The following is a 20,093-nucleotide window of genomic DNA, read 5'->3' as shown; positions in this document are numbered from 1 at the left end:
CTGTAGAGAGATTTGAAACCAGAGATGATCAAAAAGAGGAGATTCCAAATTACCAAGTCTCTGACGGGGAACATCGAAACGACATATGCACAAGTACCACCTTTGTGGTGAAAGGACTCATACAGCAAATAATTTGGGCAACTGAGATGAGCAGTAGTTGAATCAACCGATAAGTGCGATTCTGTCAAAAAAAGCACATGGGGTTTGACATCGTTAAGATTAGAATTGAGACTGTATATTTGTGAAATGAACTAGGAAGTGTTTGGGAGGTTAAGATCTTCTCACAGATAAGCTTACTCTATTAGTTTGACGATTCTTGCTGTATTCAATAGTAAGAAAATGTAGGGGGGACATGCTGTATGGAGTAATGAAATTTGTGGATATGGCGTACACATGGTAAGAACATACCCAGATCCTTGACATAACTTGGCCTTGAAGATTCCCCCCCCCCACCGCACCGCATACACACTACTCGGACTCGCTCCAGTCACTATCTAACAGAGTAGAAGTAACAAGATTATACACTAGCTGATCCAGAAGCCTCCTAAAGAGTTACCAATAGGTTCGGGCTGGTGTATTAACTAGTGGCCGGCCTGCAAACACCATTTTAGAGCTATACCCTCGAAATGTAAGGAAGATTGGATCTCGCCATGATGTCCATTATAACCTCAAAAGTCATCAATCATACTGCAATAAACATCTTAAATTCACATGAGGTATAACAGTGTCTTTCATTTTATTTCATTTCAAATGGCAAACCGCATAACCCACCCTTTCAAGCAATTTGTTTACAACTACACACAATGGTCAAACTATGTACAAATTTATGCAAAGCATAAAATTGTACATAGCTATAAAATAAAATAAACAAACCACATATCATTTCCCCTTTCAATCAACTGATTTACTACTAATATACACTTATTGCAAGGAATCAATTTGTACATAGCCATAACATAAAGCACACAAAGTTTGCATAAATGAAGCTTGTATCATTATATATATCATATTGTGAATCCCTTTGCAGCACTTTTCTAGAAGTGAAGTATACTGCTATTTATTCTTCTCAGTCGAGTTCAACCATCCAGATAGGGCCATTTCAGAGATTACTGTCTCCTCAGTGAATGTGTAGGCAACGTGAGTATAAAAGCTGAGTCAACTGTTTTGCTCATGGTGCCTATCCACCCACTAGTAAGGAGTCAGCAATCTCTGAAATGTGCTCACTACATGGTGGCACTCAAATAAAAATAAATAGCATTACTCTTTCCTTCTGGCAAAATGCTATCATTCATAGCAGGAGTAGAACAACTCATTTCAGAGAGATTCATAATGTGAGATTTTATAATGATACCTTTTTTTTATGCAAACTTCAATTTGTTTTAATTTATGGCTACATACAAACTGATTCTTTGTGATAACCACACATTAGTTTCAATATATTTCCATAGCCTGAAGCTTAATAATCTTAAGCTATTATAAGGGAGATTATCTTGATTTGGAAGGGTGTCAAGTATAAAACCACAAATGCACGTGTTCTGAATTATCTGATACTTTTAAGTACTTGTAATTTTATTTTGTTTTAGTTACTTTAATGCATAAAAAAAAATAAATAAATGTAGGCAAATAAAATTCCAATTTAGGCAATTTCATTTCTCATATTAAAAGAATATTAAGATAATTATGTATAAGATATAGCTTTGAAGAGAAATGCAAATTTAATAATAATAGTAATAAAAAAAACCAGTAATAATTTTAATACGTAGCTTTTCTGTTGATTGCATTAATCATGATGGGGACAATCTTCCTCCCACATTTTCACATAATATACTTGCCAAATACAAAACTGATAGTATGTGTATATGAATATAATAGTTGTTGGTGACTCTATTGTCAGGGAAACGGGGAACATGCTTTGTAAAAAGGATAGGTGGAATAGGACCAGGGTATGTCTGCCAGGGGCAAAGATTGATGAAGTTGTAGAACGGATATCATCTTTTAAGGGCACAAAAGGTGATATAGTTGTGAACGTTGGCACTAATGATATTAAGAGTAGGAGACCGGCAGAATTACTTAGCAAGTACAGGTCACTGTTGAAAAAAAGCCGTGAATTAGGGTTGAATTTGAAAGTGTCTGCAATTCTGCCCAGGCACGATAGGAGGGAGTATATGATGAGAGCCTTGTCGATCAATTCGGCCCTGGAGAGATTGTGCAAGGCTCAAGGGGTACAATTTTTTTCAGCCTGGACTGTACGTGTTAACAGGAGAGATTGCTTCTACAGGGATGGGATACACTTAAATAGAGAGGGTGCAAGAATTTTTGCTGATGCTGTCGAGGCAATGTTAGGAGGGTCGAAAAACTGCTAGTTGGGGGGGATACAAGGACTAATAAATTAACAGTTGCCACTGGCAGAGGTGGAAGTGATTCTTGCACTGCTTCTATTGAAATGAGCAGAAGCCTGAAAAACAAGATGCAGGATATTTCAGAGACTGCTGGGAGTCATTGCGGTACAAGTAAACGCATGGGTTGTGTTAGGGTAGCCAGGAATAGAAACAGGTGCATGTATACCTGCGTGTACACCAATGCTAGGAGTTTGGTAAATAAATTTGATGAATTTGAGGTATTGCTCAAAACATCAAAGGCAGCTATTGTTGGGATATCAGAGACATGGTGTCACACAGATATAAGGAATGCGGAACTGGAATTTGGGGAATACAATGGGTATAGAAAGGATAGACAGGACAGGAGGGGAGGAAGGGTTATGATATTAGTTAAGAAACACATAAAATCCAAGGAAGTGAAGCCAGTCGACATCGATGGACAGGGCAGTGTCGAGTCAGTTTGGTGTGACATAAGCATAGGGAAATCAAAATTGAGAGTAGGAGTGTGCTATAGGCCTAATGACTCTGATGAGTATAATAAGATATTGTACAGGGAAATAGAGTGGGCCAGTAAATCAGAGAGTCTTATAATGGGGAATTTTAATTTCCCAGATATTGACTGGAATTTGTGGGTTGGTCACACACACTAGCAAGGCTTTTGTGGATTTATTGGATAATTGTTTTCTACATCAGCATGTTCGTGCGGCAACAAGAGGGAGCAATATTCTTGATCTGATTATCAGTAGTGATTCTTCATGCATTAAGAATCTGCAGATAAATGAACCACTAGGTGGCAGTGATCACAGTGTGTTGAAGTGGGATTTACTCAAGGAGGTAACTACCATCAGAGGTAAAGGTTTTTGTTTTCGTAAAGGCGACTATTATGGTCTGAGACAGTATTTAAATTCCATACAGTGGGACCAACTGATGATGTTACCAACAGCAAACTCAAAATGGGAAGCATTCAAGGAACTAATCTTGGAAGCTACCAGGCTTTACATACCAACTAAGAAATATTGTTCAAGGTTTAGGCCTAAATGGTTGTCAGATGAACTAATGAGACATGTGGCAAAGAAGAAAAATGCATGGAATACATACAAATTAATGGGTGACATGGAAGCCTATGATAGATATAAGTTGGTCTGTAACCAAGTCACAAAGGAGATTAGGCAGGCAAAGGCAGACTACGAAAAATCCTTGGCAAAGGATGCAAAGAAAAACAGAAAAGAGTTCTTTACCTATTTAAACTCAAGAAGGAAAGGGATGAATCAGATTGGTCCACTGGATATTGATGGTTCAACAGTTGAGGATCCTGCTCAGGTGGCTAACAATCTAAACAAGTATTTTGCATCTACATTCACGCATGAGGAGTTATTCAGGATGGAGAATGACGTAGGTAAAGTAAACATTGGCAGTGAGCTAGATGATTTTGTAATAACTGAGAGGAAAGTGGAGTAGAGATTGTTGAGGATAAACATAAAAAAGGCACCCGGGATGGATGGGATCTATCCAGTTATATTAAAGGAGGCAGCAAAGGAAGTAAGCAAACCCCTAGCCATAATTATGAGAGCTTCTTTGGACTCAGGGGAGGTACCCATAGACTGGAGATGTGCAAATGTATCCCCAATTCACAAAGGAGGATCAAAGGCTGACACAAGTAATTATAGACCTGTTAGTTTAACTTCTGTTCCAGGTAAATTAATGGAGGCACTGGTTTAAGAAGCACTGCAGGATCATCTAGACAAGAATTCAGTTATAGCTCAGATGCAGCATGGTTTTGTTAAGGGCAGGTCTTGCCTGACCAATTTGATTGGATACTATGATGTAGTCACAAAAGAACTGGATGCAGGGAATAACTTTGATATTATATACTTGGATCTTAGAAAGGCTTTTGATACTGTTGCACATGGAAGACTGCTGCACAAATTGAAGCAGTGTGGCATTGGAGGCAAATTGCTGCTATGGATAAGGGGATGGTTGAGTGGCGGAAGACAGAGAGTGGTAATCAATGGACACTGCTCAACGTGGACTAATGTTATTAGTGGAGTTCCTCGGGGTTCAGTGTTGGGTCTGTTGTTGTTTTCGGTATTTATGAATGATATTGATGATGGTATATCAAGTTTAATGTCCAAGTTTGCAGATGATACAAAGGTTGGCAGGGTTGTTAAGGACACTACTGACGCTATGCTGCTGCAACAGGATCTGGAAAGGTTGAACAGATGGGCTGAGAGGTGGCAAATGAAGTTTAACATTGACAAATGCAAAGTACTACATATGGGAAACAGTAACCTCAGAGCAACGTATCAACTCTGCGATACTACACTGACAGTGGTGGAGAATGAAAAGGACCCGGGGGTAATTGTGCAGGCAGATATGAAGTTCTCTGAGCAGTGCAGACGAGCTGCAAGAGTAGCTCATGGTGTCTTGTCAATGATATACAGGAATTTTTCTACCAGGGATAAGGAGGTGATTATTCCCTTGTATAAGGCAATGGTTAGGCCACATCTTGAGTACTGTATACAGGTCTGGAGGCCTCATTTCAAGAAGGATGTAGAGCTGCTGGAACGGGTACAGAGAAGGGCAACAAGATTAGTGAATGGAACAAAGGGTTGCTCTTACGAAGAAAGGCTTAAGTTTTGCAAATTACAGAGTCTGGAGACTAGGCACCGGCGAGGTGATCTGATAGAGGTGTATAAGGCTTTGAATGGTTTGAGCATGCTCAATGCCAATGGGATTCTTCATCTTGCTCAGAATAATCACCTCAGAGGGCATAAATTCAAATTGAGGAAGGACGGAAATCGGATAGATGTGCAAAAATTTGCCCTTGGCCAGCGGGTGGTTGTTTGGTGGAACCGACTTCCATCACTTGTTGTTGAAGTTGATAGCCTAAAGAAATTTAAGGCTCAACTGGACAGGTATTTCGAACAAACGGAGGGGTGAAATGGGAGTGGTGTGCTTTTTTTTTTTTTTTTTTTTTTTGGCTGATGCTGAATAAGCTTGCTTTCTTGCATCATATGCCTCTACTAATGCTAATATAACAGATTATATACTTTTACCTACTCACCTTTTGATCCAACTCTCTACTTTCAACATCAGTGACTTCACCTCGAAAAATATATGCATACGTAGTCTTGTTTCCCACATGACTGAACCTAGAATGGGGAAAATGGCTAGTATCTAGAGAAAGGAATAAACTATCTGGAGGTATAGCTGCTGAAGTATTTGGTGGAGATGCTGGAAATACTCTCATGTGAGAAATCTCCAAATCTTGTCCAGCATAACGAATGATAGCCCCTACAATGAGACCTGAAGCAATAATCTTAAGTTAGTTTTTAAAACACACATACACAAGGTGTATTAAAAGTTTGGAAAAAAAATTAATAATGAAAGAACTACTAGTTTGTAAAGAAGTGCAGTTTCCACAGCACTACTCTACAAATTATATGATTTTTTATGGAATCAACCATCCTATTTTGTTCCAAACACCACTAATAGCAATACCATTGCACAAAGTAGCATCAAGAGGGATACCGATTACTTTAAATAAAAAAGAATATATTGGTCATTCATTTTCCATTAATCACCATGTTATCTTTGCTCAACAAAGCTCTGCTAATTAAACTACAAGAATTAAGTCTGTTATGGTGCTTGTATTTCATTTGGAACAATATGAGAGGCAGAACCAGACTAATATCACAGTCTAGATTATCACAAAAAGTTAAGAGATTTGAAAAAATGGAAAATATTAAGTGTGTGACAATCAATGCCCACTTCAGTAATGTTGGCTATGTAGGGAATACTGATGAACTGATCACTTTACTGGAAGAAAAGCTGGTGTTCCCTGAGATTTATGTCAATCAGGCATCATAAGTACAACAGTGTTGCCAGCACTATTATGGGATTTTAAAAATAGACCAAAGGAAACAACTGATATTACAAGATTTTCCAGAGTGAGCCTTTGGATACAATAAGTATGATGAGAACTGGCCATTCAATGTGTTTCAGATGAATGAAACTAGTTTCACTAAATGAAGAATTGCACACCCATAACTACTGCATTTGAACAGAGACAACAGCTTTTATACCTACATCAAATCTTCTCTGCAAGCAGATTTTGCCACAATAAAATTACACCATACCATTAACGCAACAAAAAAGTAAAGGGTTTGATGTAATTTATCACATCACTTCACTAGGCCATTTTTTTTTTTTTTTTTTTAGGAATGTTGTGCCATTGTGGTTTGAAAAAAACATGTAGAGTCACAAGTCAGTGATGCGAGGTGTGGCAATCAAGTTCCCAGACTGGTGCTGTTGTAATCACATTGGACGAGTTTGAATGATAGCATAATGCTTTCATTCAAACTTCTGAAGTGGTGTGATGTAGTACAACTTCACGATTTTGCAAAAGAGCAACAAACAAATATCAAATTTTGCTTTAAAATGGGAAAATCTGTAGCAGAAACGTATGAAATGTTAAAATTGTTTATAGTGATGAAATGTTAAGTTGTACCAGTATGTTAGAATGGTATAAGAAGTTCAAAGACAGACGTGAGGATATTTGCGATGACCCAAGAAGTGGGCATTCATCAACTTCTCGAAATGAGGACACAGTTGCAAAAGTTTGGGAAATTGTAGCAAGAAATTATCATTTGACCCTCAGAATGATGGCTGATGAGTTGGATATGAATAAGAAAACAACTTGTCAAAATCTGCAGAAATATTTAGGGAATAGGAAGGTCTTTGCAAAATTTTTGCCACAGTCTCATGGATGAGCAGAAACTTCATCCAGACTTGACAGACAATCCTAATTTCCTTGACCGTATTGTCACTGGAGATGAGTGTTAGGTGTTTCAGTAAGATCCAGAGACAAAGTGTCAGAACATGCAGTGGACTTCAAAATCCTCACCAAGGCCCAAAAAGTTTCGTTTACAGAAGTCAACAATCGAGACTATGCTAATCATGCTTTTCAACAAACCAGGTGTGATTCACAAGGAATTTGTACCCGAAGGGGGGGGAGAGAGAGAGAGTGTCAATGCTGCGTTCTACATACAAGTGCTACAAAGTTTACTGAAGCATACTTTCTGGGTGAGACTGCCATTCTGAGAGAAAGGCAGCTGGTTCTTGTTGCATGATAATGTCCCCACCCATTCTGCACTTGATACGAAGACATATCATTGTACAGATCAACCCATTCAACTCTCCCGATTTAGCACCTTCTTTCTCTTCCACAAGGTGGAAACTGCCCTCAAAGGAAAGAGATTTCAGAATGTTGAGGACATAAAGAAAAATGCAACCACCAAACTAAACATTTCTTTGAATGCCTTCACTGGCTATTTTCAGAAATTTTTAGAATGGTGTAATAAGTGCATTCAATCAGGTGGTGATTTACTTTAAATAAAAATAAAATCATTTTTGAGTTCCTTCACTTTTTCTTTTTACTGTGATGGCACCCATCATGCCACAGTATGCATGATGGGCACCACCTCATATTGTGGACCCAACAGCACATATTCATGCAAATCTGTGGTTCAGGCAATGAACACTCAGGGAACAGTGTTCAGACAATAAACAATGTGAACATTGTTCAGGTGTCATATTGCATTGTATGCCTCTGCTAATGCTATCATTGACAGATGACAATTTTACTGGTTGGCAAAAAAAATTTTTTCTTTCTTTCCCTGGTAAAATTCAGGTGATTTTTGTAGATTTGACATAGTCAAATTCAAATGTGGCAACTGTATTGCTGTAATACCTACCAATTTTAAGGGAGAGGGAATTAAAGTCAAAAACTAAGTTTCTAGTTAAAAAAATCCCATTCTATTTACAAAAATATCTGATAACAAAACACTTATTTTGTTGTTGTTTTTTTTGCCTTTTATAATCAAAAATAATTGGTGTCTTCCCATACAAGATTCCAACAGTAATCTGCCAACATATTTGGACTCCATTTTCCCTGGTATCTTTTTTCCATTTGAGAAATATCTTGGTCAAACTTTTCACTGTGTTCATCAGAGACCGCTCCCAAGTTTTCAGGAAAAGAGTCTAAATGGGAATGTAGGAAATGAAACTTTAATGACATTTTGCATCTCAACTCTCTGTACACTAAAATCAGCTCATCCACAATTTCACTGCAATTTTGTGATTTCTCATTGCCTAAAAAGTTTGGACAGATGTTTTTGAATGCCTTCCAGGCTCTTATTTCTGTAGCATTTAATTTTTCAGTAAATTCCTCATCTTGGAATAGCAGTGTGGTTTGAAGACCCACAAATATTCCCTCTTTTATCTTGGCCTCACTGATTCAAGGAAACTTTTGCCTCAAACAGGGAAATACTTCCCCTTTATTTTTATCCATCACTTTCACAATTTTTTTTTTTTTTTTTTAATCAAACCTAGCTTGATGTGCGATGTGATGTGCAAAAAAATAGAGATTTTTGATGTATCCACTAAAGGAGGATGTGCTACATTTTTCTGGCCTGGTATAGTTTCTGAACAGTCTGGCCATTTTTTTTATCCTTTAGTTGCAATCCTTCGCTGCTGGCCCACTCACATAAAAAGCAGCAACATTTAGTGTATCCACTTTCTAACCCAGTCAACAAAGCTAACCACTTTTAGGTCAGCACAGATATTCCATTTGTATTCTTGATAGCATATATTTTGCAAAAGAACCTCTAGGTTCTCATACATTTCCTTCATGTGAACTGCATGGGCCAATGGATACTAATGGATACTTATTTCCATTATGAAGTAAAACAGCTTTCAAACTGACCTTAGATGAATCAATGAAAAGCCGCCAATGCTCAGGGACGTGCTCCAGATGTAACTCCTATATTAATTCCTAGACATTGTTCATGCAAAGAACAATGTCCTCTTCAGATTTCCTCTTCCCATAAAAAGACACCTTGACACCCTTTTCACTGCTGAAGCCATGATCCTGGTAAATGAGCCTTCATTTGGAGAGGTCCAAATCATTCAGTTCTGCCTGAGTGATTAGATGCAGCTCTGCAGTATCAAGAGTTGAAAAATCTAAATCTGTACTCATTTTGGGTCCTGCATCTTCTGGAGACTTTTTTCCAATTCTGAATCAGAGTCAAATCCATAAGTTTCTGGTGGCTTTGGCATTATATAATCACGAGGAATTGGTCCTAGAGCAGAAGGTATGTTTGGATACTCTACTTTATACTTGGATTTCCCAGAAAAACCAGAAATAGTGGTAATGCAAAAGTAACAATCATTTATGTGATCTTGAGGTTCCCACCATATCGTGGAACAGCAAACGGCATTGATTTATTAATATCTCTAAAGCCAGCCTGTGAATGTCCTTTAAAATGAGCTACAGGAAATCTTTGGAGGCCATACTTTATCTTGGTCTCCAATTTTACATGCAAAATAGAGTTCATAGGCTTTTCTCACAAGTTGTGACAGTGGCTTCCACTGAAATTTTAATACCACTTCTCCACAAATGTAGCAAAAGCTATCAGGCTTATTTCAGCAAGAACGCAACCTATTTTGTGTACAGCTGAGGTATGAGCACATAAGAACACAATTAAGAAATTGTAGATTTTTATTTCTAATTTAATCACAGTTCACAATTTACACTTATGCACGCTACACTTGTTTACAAACACTTGTTCACTTTGTTCACCACTCGCTTTCTGAAACACACACTTTTTGAAATATGAAAATGCTTGATCATGCGGAACCCACTCGTATATATACTGGTAGAGAAGTTTCTAGACGTCTCACAATGTTTCAAGAGAACTCCATCGAAAGTTCTAAAACCTTCCAGAAACATCCCAACCTTTATTCTGTACATAATATTCTAGAACATTCTCAAATGTTGTAGAAAGCTCTAGAAATCTCCTGAATGTTCTAGAAAAATAAATAAATAGATAAAATAGATGGAAAAGTTGATTAAACTACAGGTCTTGGTTTTGGGTCATTAACCTACAATATTTGAAAACTGAGGGTAATGATAACTTTTTAAGCATGCATCTGAGTTTTTGAACATATTTCCAATGAGAATCTGTCGAAATTATTTCAGTGAGGAAATTGATACAGACCAGTGTTACCAAGAAGTTGTAACTATTCTGACAGAAATGTTATTTTTCACAGAGAGCTATGTGACGTGGGAAGCATAAGTTGTTTTGTATTTTCTTATCTATTTTTTTTTTTTTTTTTTTTGCCATTGCAATAAAAGCCTATGGCTTCCTTGCACTATATGGCTAACATTAATACTCAATACTGGAATATTATGGCAGCATTGAATAGTTATTCTATGAATCTATTGTAAACCATATGTCTCAGTGATGTCACTTAGTGCAACAGCATCTCTTTTCATATTTGCAATAGTACTTGTACAATACTACTGCAAAACCACATTCCTTTGAAAGCAATAAATTTTATGTAATTAAAATAAATGTTAATTTTGTTCCAGACTTTCAGAACACAGTGTATATATATACAAGGTCATTATAATTAAAGTGCACCATTTTGAATGCCTGTAGATTATAAACAATAAATTGCCTAGAGAAAAAATTTGAAAGAGACAGTTTCTATTGGAGCAGTTTCTTGTTTAAGTAAGAACAGGGGCTGATCTTAGCCCTTGGATACACTTCATCATGTTTTGTGACATTTAACCAACCTGTAACAAGTTGTTTATGCTGTTTGTTCTAATATAAACTGTGGAATCAAAGGGCAATACAAAAAAAGGGGGGAGGAGAAAAAAATCCTGAAAATAACATCAAGCTCCATTTGGCATTGTACCCAGCTGCATCGTAGATGCATAGCAAAATTTACAAATTGACAAAACAGTTTATATTAGAACAAACAGCATAAACAACTTGTTACAGATTGGTTAAATGTCACAAAACATGATCAAGTGTATCCAAGGGCTAAGATCAGCCCCTGTTCCTACTTAAACAAGAAACTGCCCCAATACAGCCTATAGAAATCTGTTAGCTTAATATAGTATAGTATTATCAATTAATCAGTAAAATTTATTAATCTTATTAAATTTCATTGTCAATTAAATTGTACATTTTTAATGAAATACATATAACTTGACAGGAGATACAAAAGTCATATAATGATAAGACAAGGATTTAAAACAGCATACAGAATTGAATTATGAAGATAAATATGCTAAATAAGAGAATTAGAATCAATAAAATGGTCAAGTTAAGAACATTAATTAAATTTAGTAATTTAGCGGAAGATATAACAACCATAATCTATTGAAATGAAAATAAAAAGTAACTGGTTTAGTCTGATTGTTCTGTAGGGGATGTGGATATTTATGAGTGAGAGAATATCAGAGCAAACAACCTCGTTCATTAGTTTGTGTTAAAAAAACAAAGTCCAGCAATGGTTCGTCTTTGGAACAAAAAGCTTAAAAGTTATCTATTCAAATGTTCCTCAAAGCGATATTTATAAAAGTGAATATTGCCATCTGGTCTAAGTACTTGTTTTATAGTGATAATGAACTTTTATGACAATAATGAACAGCTAAACAGACAAGTGGAAAGTACTTAATCAGGATGTCTCATCGCAGAGTACTTTCCAGATGTTCAAGTTTGCATATGATACAAAGGTTGGCATGGTTGTTAATGTCAGTATGCTACTGCAACAGGATCTAAAAAATTTGGGCAGATGGGCTGAGAAGTGACAACTGCAGTTTAACACTGATAAATGCAAAGTACTGCATATGGGTAGCAGTAACCCCAGAGAAATGTACTAACTGTGTGGTACTACACTCAGGGTAGTGGAGAAGGAAAAATACTTGGCAATAATTGTGCAGTCAGATATGAACTTTTCTGAGCAGTGCAGACAGGCTGTCCGACAGCAGGTCATGGAGTCTTGTCAATGATATACAGGAATTTTGCTATCAGGGATAAGGAGGTGATTACCCCTTTGTATAAGGCAATGGCAAGGCTACACCTCAAGTACAGCATGCAGGTCTGGGGTCCTCATTTTAGAAAGGATGTAGAGTTGCTAGAATGAGTGCAGAGAAGGGCAACAAGATTAGTGAGGAGGGATGGGGTTTAAGTTCCGCAAATTACAGTTTCTGGAGATTTAGGCACCTGAGAGGTGTATAAGGCCTTGAATGGTTTGAGCAGGCTCAATGCTGATGGGATTCTTCTCTTGCTCAGATTATGAACCTGAGGGGGCATAAACTCAAATTGAGGAATGACAGTTGTAGAATAGATATGTGGAAATTTGCCTTGAGGAAGTTGGTAGTTTAAATAAATTCAAGGAAGAACTGGACAAACTTTTGGAACAAATGAATGTGGGTGAAATGGGAAGTGTTTCTTTCTTTCTTTCTTTTTTTTTTTTTTTTTTTATTTTGGCTGATGCTTGCTTTCTTGCATCATACTGCTCTACTAATGCTAATATTGACTGGAACTTGAGGGCTGGTTGCTCACACGGTAGCAGTGCCTTTTCTAGATGTACTGTATGACTGTTTTTGACATTTAACACATACAAGAGAATGCAATGCTCGTGATTTGTTGATCAGCAGTGGTCACAGTATATTGATGTGAGATTTACTTAAAGATATAGCTTGGGTAAAGGGAGTGGATTTTGCTTTCGTAACGGTGACTACAGTGGTTCTAAATGATTGTTAAACTGTTTATAAAAATAAGTCTTTTCATTGGGACCAAATGATGATGTCACCAACTACAAATTTTAAATAAGAAGCAGTAATAGAAACTACTGTTTTTTATACAAGCTAAGTGATATTGTTCAAAGTTTAGACCTAAATGGATAGCAAGGGACATGGCAATGAACAGTGAGTACAAAGTAGTCCACAATCAATTTACTAAGGGGATTAGGCAAGCCAAGGCAGATTATGAGACATCTTTGGTTAAGACTACAAAGAAAAGTAGCAAAGTATTTTTTGCTTATGTTAACTGTAGAAGGAAAGGAGTGAATCACACTGGCCACTGGATATGAACAGCATGACTACTAATGTTCCTGTTCAAATTACTAACAAACTGATAAATGTAGATCAGTTACAAATATTTTGTATACATTCACAGGTAAAGGCCAACTGCAAATTTTAAATAGGAAACAGTAATAGAAACTACTGTTTTTTATACCAGCTAAGAGATATTGTTCAAAGCTTAGACCTAAATGGATATCAAGGGACCCAGCAACATACAGTGAGTACAAAGTAGTCCACAATCAAATTAATAAGGGGATTAGGCAAGCCAAGTCAGATTATGAGACGTGTTTGGCTTTACATTCGCATGTAAAGACCAACTGCAAATTTTAAATAGGAAACAGTAATAGAAACTACTGTTTTTTATACCAGATAAGAGATAATGCAAAGTATTTTTTGCATATGTTAACTCTAGAAGGAAAGGAGTGAATTACATTGGCCACTGGATATAAATGGCATGACTACTGATGATCTTACTGACAAACTGATGAATGTAGATCAGTTACAAATATTTCACATGCATTCATGTGTAAAGAAGCTTTCAGGTTTGGTTTGGTTTGGTTTGGGTTTTATTGGCGCATCAGCAACTGAGGCTATAATGTGCCAAATACCGGTCATATGTAAAAAGTTACTTTCAGGGATGTGAATACTAAGTTATAACTGGGAGCTAAATGATTTTGTAATAACCGAAAAGAAAGTGAAATTGTTGAAGCTAAAAGTAAATAAGGCACTTGGGGCTGATGTTTATATTAAAAGCAGCAGCAATAGAGGTGAGCAATCTTTGGTCATAATTATAAGAGCATCCTTGGATTCTGAGGAGTGGAGATTTTCAAATGTCTCATATTCACAAAGGGCAAATACAGACCTGTCAACTTGACTTCTGTTCCAGAGAAAATAATGGAGTCTGGTTAAAGAAGTACTGCAGGATCATCTTGGCAGGAATGGTTATATGGAAATTACATCATAGATTTGTTAAGAGGAGGTGGTGTTTGACCAATTTATGTACTTTGACATTAACAGAGGAATTGCATGCAAAAAATAAATACAGGCACTCCCCAGCTTACATAATACTCGACTATTGGAAATTTGACTTTACGTAATTTTTTAGTTTTTGCCAGCTGGTGCAAACTTAAAAAAATCATGGAAACGTATTTTGCATCCCATAGGAATAAATGTAGATATCGTGAAAATATCATAATGTGAACCCAATAACACAATTTTGGTAATTCGTTATAACACCTCGGAAGCTGAAATTTTTGCTATATAACTAATCTGTTTATCTCTCTAAAAGGTCATTTTTATAATGGAAATTGTACTACACTTTCATCGTTATAATATGTTCCGTTATAAGAATCAATTTTGAACGCCTTTGTGATATTTTTCAAAAACACATTTCTGGAGGTCACTAGCATAAAACATTAAAAACAATTTGCACTTTCTGGTTCATTGGGCTTTTCTGTTGGTGCAATCTATTATAAATGTTTAGTAAGCTCGATCTTATTGCATTTGCGACTATACCGATAACTGGAATTCTGTTGGTTTTTACGTTACAGTATTATGGTGAAATGAGTTCCCCTTCACTGAAATCTTCAATCATATAAAAAACAAATAAATTTTCAGAATCTTCTCTTCATTCCTATTTACTTATTACAATGTGAAGGGAAAGGGACCAACGGAAAGTGCAAGTGCTGGTAGTGATGGGAAATGAAACAAAATTGATTTAAAAATGAAGATGATTAATTAAGAAGTACAAAGTAGGACAAAGTTTGTCATCTATTGCATGGAATTAGGTCTCACTGCTTCAACGGTGAATACTATTTTAAGGGATAGTGTGCGTATAAAAGAACATGTTAAAGGATCAATGCATTTAAGATCAACAGTGATCACAAAACAGTATTCAGGTGCTATATCGAAGATGGAAAAGCTATTAATATGGATGGAAAATCAGATTCAGGAGGGAGTGCCCCTGAGTCCAATGGGCATTCAAGCGAAAGCAAAAGTATTTATGAAGACATTAAGAATAAGTACGGTGAACCCCAAGCCAAGTTTGTGGCAAGCAACGGGTGGTTTAATTGGTTCAAGCATGATGCTGGTTTCCAAAACATTAAAGTATGCGGTGAAGTCGCCGGTGCCAATTCTGCAGCTGCAGAGAAATTTTGTGATGTGTTGGAAAAAACCCCTTCTAACTCTCCACAGCGCTCAACTTCTGCAGTGGCATGCTTATCAGCTGGAGATTTAATTCTGGCAATGATGCTCGAAAGATAAAACTTGCTGATGTTATGCTTGTGTCATCTCTCTTTTTGTAATTTTATAATTTTGAAATTTTTCTTGCGCATGAGATAAGAAAATTGAATAAATAATTCTATTTACATGTTTGCCGAATATTTCTTTTTTGCTTCGATCAAATTCAGTGTGCATAGTTGCGAGTGCTGCATAAGCATTTAGGGAAATTCCAACTAACGCAGAACGCAACCTTCACGTAAGTCGAGGAGTGGCTGTATATCACATACTTTCTGGCATCCCCCCCCACCACCACCACACTTCTCTTTCAACCCATGTACGGTATCAAAACCTATAGTACTTAGTACTATAGGTTTTGATACCTTTCGTGTTTGGAGCTTCCATTAAAAAAAAAAAAAAAAAAAAAAGATGTCAGGAGAGATTTTGAAACTGTTCTACACGAAAAGACTTCTATACAAATTGGAGTGGTGTGGAATTTGGGGAAATTACTGCTATGGATGAGGGGATAGTTGAGTGACAAATGACAGAAGGTGGTTATTAATTGGCACTTCTCTACTTGACTAATGTGGCGACCCTTGGGGTTCAGTGCTTGGCCGCTTACTGTTTTTAATATTTATTAACAATATTGATGAAGGTATATAAAACTTATTTTCTAAAGTTTGCAGATGATATGTATTATGATTAATGATTATGATTTGATATTAATAAAATGATACAATGGTTGGCAGGTTGGTTAATGACAAGAATCAAGGTATATCACAGCAACAAGACTTTATTAGAAAAAAATTGCCAGCTCAGCTGAGAAATGGCAATTAAATTTTAACATTGATAAATGCATGGTTCTACAGATGGGCAGCAGTAATCTCAGAATAACACACTATATGGGTGTTACTGTTCTCAAGGCAGTAGGAAATTGTATAGTCTGACATGATGTTATCATGGCTATTATCACTCTCAGTGGTGGGCAATTTTATACCACATGAGCTGTCCTGACAGTCTGTTTGACAGTGCAGACAGGCTGCTAGGACAGCTCATTTGGAACAGTTAATTATACACAGAAATCTTGGCAGAAAGAACGATATGATTATCTGGTTGTATAAAGCAATGGCTAGGCTGTATCTTGAATACTGCATACATGTTAAGGATACAGAACTGTCAGAATGGGTCTAAATAAGAGCAATAATTTTATTAGTTGGGCACAAAAGGGTATTCCTATAATGAAAGACTTCAGTTTGGTGAATTGCAGCACTTGGAAATGGAATCTGCAAGGAGACCTCGTTGAAGTGTTTAAATAAATTTATTGAGTAAACTAAATTCTGTTGAATGCTTACTCTTTCTCAGACAGCACTCATAAGAGGACATAACCTTAAAGCAAATGACAAATTATTTGAGAGAATGTACAGGTTGTACATTCTGTATATTCTGCAGATGTATAGGCTTCCTTTCTTCCTTGCATCATTTGCCACTATTATTACTAATACTAATGGCATCTTGTTGGATGTTTTCTGTAAAATTAATAAGATTTAGACTTATTCAGTCAGATAATGGAATTTACCAATACACTTTTACCAAAATGTATTGGTAAAACTTAGGATTTACCAGATTTCGGTCTTTTATAGTGACATGTACGTGGATTTTAGTAAAGCTTTTGATAAGGGCTCACATGAAAGACTGTTGTACAACCTGGAATTACAGAGAAGATCAAAAGGTGGATCATGGATTGACTGGAGAACAGGAGCCACCATAGTCACAAATGGGAATACTTCAGAGTGGACCAGCCCGGTAAGTGGATTCCCACTACTACTGCTACAGTAAATAAATAATAAATAAATCAGATAACCCAGCTGATGTTGTTGATAAGAAACAAAATGTGATTATTTCAATTAACAAGCAGTAAAGATATAGTATATCCAAAAAGAAGTCCAGCATTCAAAATGTATATCTATTAATTCAGAGTGGTATGAGAAGCCATTAGTTGATGATTATACACTTTGAAAATGATGGATCAAAACTGTGTTGCATTGCATTGCGGAGGAGCCTAAAAAGCGAAGAGCCAAAGAAATAAGTCTGCCGAAAATCTGCTTGGCATAATCTTGAAAAGCAACAAAAATTTAGTTCATGTGGCATATTTTTACACAAGTACAACACAAACAGATGCATACATTTCAGGTGCATCTGATTTGACTAATTGAATTTCCATTAGCTGTGAATAATTGAACAATCTAATTAACTTGACAGCTAATTACTAATTAACTAATATAGCTATAAAAGTAATTGTTTTCACTTCACTGCACTTAATTCAACGTAATATTTACTCAACGCTTTTTTGTAATGTACTCACTTCCACCTGGATTTTAATAAAAATTGAAATTCAACATGTATTTTGTACTCTGTGATTTAATAAATTAAACAAACTACAATAGCCAACATAATTTTTACTCCCACTAATATACCAACTGATTTCAATAAATGTTTGTTGATTTCGAAAATAATTCTTAATTTTACAGCGTATCAAAATTTATACATATACAAGTTTTTGTATTTACCAAAGCAAATAATTACATGTTGATTTCTTAGTTTTACAGAATGTAACAATTTATACAAGAGTTTTTAGTGTTTACCAATCATATGTATACCTATTATATGTATACGAGGTGTCGCAATAAAGTTCCCGGACTGGTGCTGTTGCAGTCATGTTTGATGAATGAAAATAAACAGAAGTGTATTCCTCCAACATATGGTGGTACAGAAATCTAGTAAGCTTCTGGATTACAAGTAACAACCAGTTTCGTTAGTAGTGTTAACATGTCACCATTTTGCAAATGGAGCAAAGAATGAATATCAAATTTTGCTTTAAACTGGGAAAATCTGCAATGGACCGCAGAACACACGCAACATAAATTGCGTGTGTTCTGCGGTCCATTTTCTCTTTTCTGGGAGGAAAACCATGCTACCTTCGGCTGAGACCAACTAACTCAGCCACGTTGTGAAAAAGACCCATAAAAGTTCTTCACATCATCGATGGAATTTGAACTCGGGCCTTTTCCACCCAGTGTGAGGTGGATGGTGATTCACCAAATGTGCTACCCATGAGAGGGTATTTGATGGTATGTGGTTCAGAGATGGATGTGAGGATATTTGCAATTACCTAAGTCCCTCAACTTCTCAAAATGAGGATAGAGTTGCAAAAGTTCAGGAAGTTCCAGTTAGAGATAGTCGTTTGATCCTCAGAATGATGGCTTGATAGTTGGATGTGAATAAGGAAATGATTTATCAAATTTTGTGTGAAGATTTACAGAAAAGGAAGATCTATGCAAAATTTGTGCCATACAGCCTGACTTAAGACAATCCTAATTTCCTTGACTATTGTTGTTGGAGAGGTGTATTGGGGTTCAGTACCACCAGAAATGAAGCCTCAGGGCATGCAGTGGACTTCAAAATCACCAATGGCCAAAAAGTTTTGTTTAAAGAAGTCCAGAATCAAGATGAAAAACATGTTCAAACAGAAACAAGACAAAAATTGAGTCAAAAGAAGACTAAAACATTTTTTGAAAATGTTTTAGCCTTCTTTTCTTAAAATTGCTTCAATTCTGATGATGTCACCCACTCCAGAAATTCAGAAGCAACCATCACTGTGTTTGACTGTAGGCAATAAACAATGTGGTACCATTTTTTCTTCAGTTGATCATCTCACATAAACTCTTAAGCTTGGATCTAAAAATTTCAAATTTGGTTTCATCTGTCCACAGTACAATTTTCCACTCTTCAATTGTCTAACGTTAATGGCTCTTAGTCCAAGGCAACCGTTTCTTTTGATTTTCTGGTTATAATTGTTTTTGGACCGCTACATGACCACGAAGTTTTACTTGTTTAAGACAAAGTTTTACAGTGGATGAAGATAGATGAGTCTCTATTCCTGTAGAACTCAGCTTGGATTTCAGGTACAGTAAATCAATTGCATTTAGAAATCAGTGTTATGGTCTTATCTTGTACTTTCATTAATATGCACAGTTACTGTTTTTTTGAGTCTTTTTTCACCAACCTTGCGTAGAATTAAAACACCAGGGAAACTAAACTTTTGATAACTGATTTATAATAAGTCAAAATATCCGCATCTACAACAAATTTAACTTTATAATAAACTCTACATATAAATTATTAAAATCTGCTACATTACAATCAATAAAATGCATAAAATATACTGATTAATGCAGTATATTTTATGCATTTTATTGATTGTAATGTAGCAGATTTTAATAATTTATATGTAGAGTTTATTATAAAGTTAAATTTGTTGTAGATGCGGATATTTTGACTTATTATAAATCAGTTATCAAAAGTTTAGTTTCCCTGGTGTTTTAATTCTACGCAAGGTTGGTGAAAAAAGACTCAAAAAAAACAGTATGGATATACCCAACCGCAGAGGCCTGTTTGGAGAATATGCACAGTTGTCCCGATCGTGGTTGGTGCCTTAAATTGCCAGTCTCCTTGAATATTTGAATGGTAGGTTGTACTCATTTAAATGAAACACCTAG

General features: G+C 36.1%; 1 protein-coding gene across 1 annotated transcript in view; it reads right to left on the bottom strand.

The window, feature by feature from the left end:
- LOC150091132 (sodium/hydrogen exchanger 9-like) overlaps positions 1–20,093 on the bottom strand; it is a 412,040-nt gene that overhangs the window by 370,740 nt on the left and 21,207 nt on the right. The window contains 1 exon segment of the mRNA XM_090387366.1: positions 5,443–5,684. Within this exon segment, the coding sequence (XP_090243492.1) occupies positions 5,443–5,684 (242 nt within the window).

Source organism: Mastigoproctus giganteus, chromosome 1 (genome assembly GCF_048544385.1).
Source record: "Mastigoproctus giganteus isolate SK-2022 chromosome 1, ASM4854438v1, whole genome shotgun sequence".
Taxonomy (NCBI): Eukaryota; Metazoa; Arthropoda; class Arachnida; order Uropygi; family Thelyphonidae; genus Mastigoproctus; species Mastigoproctus giganteus.
Note: the sequence above shows the minus strand (reverse complement) of the source record. Positions and strands in the feature narration are given on the sequence as shown.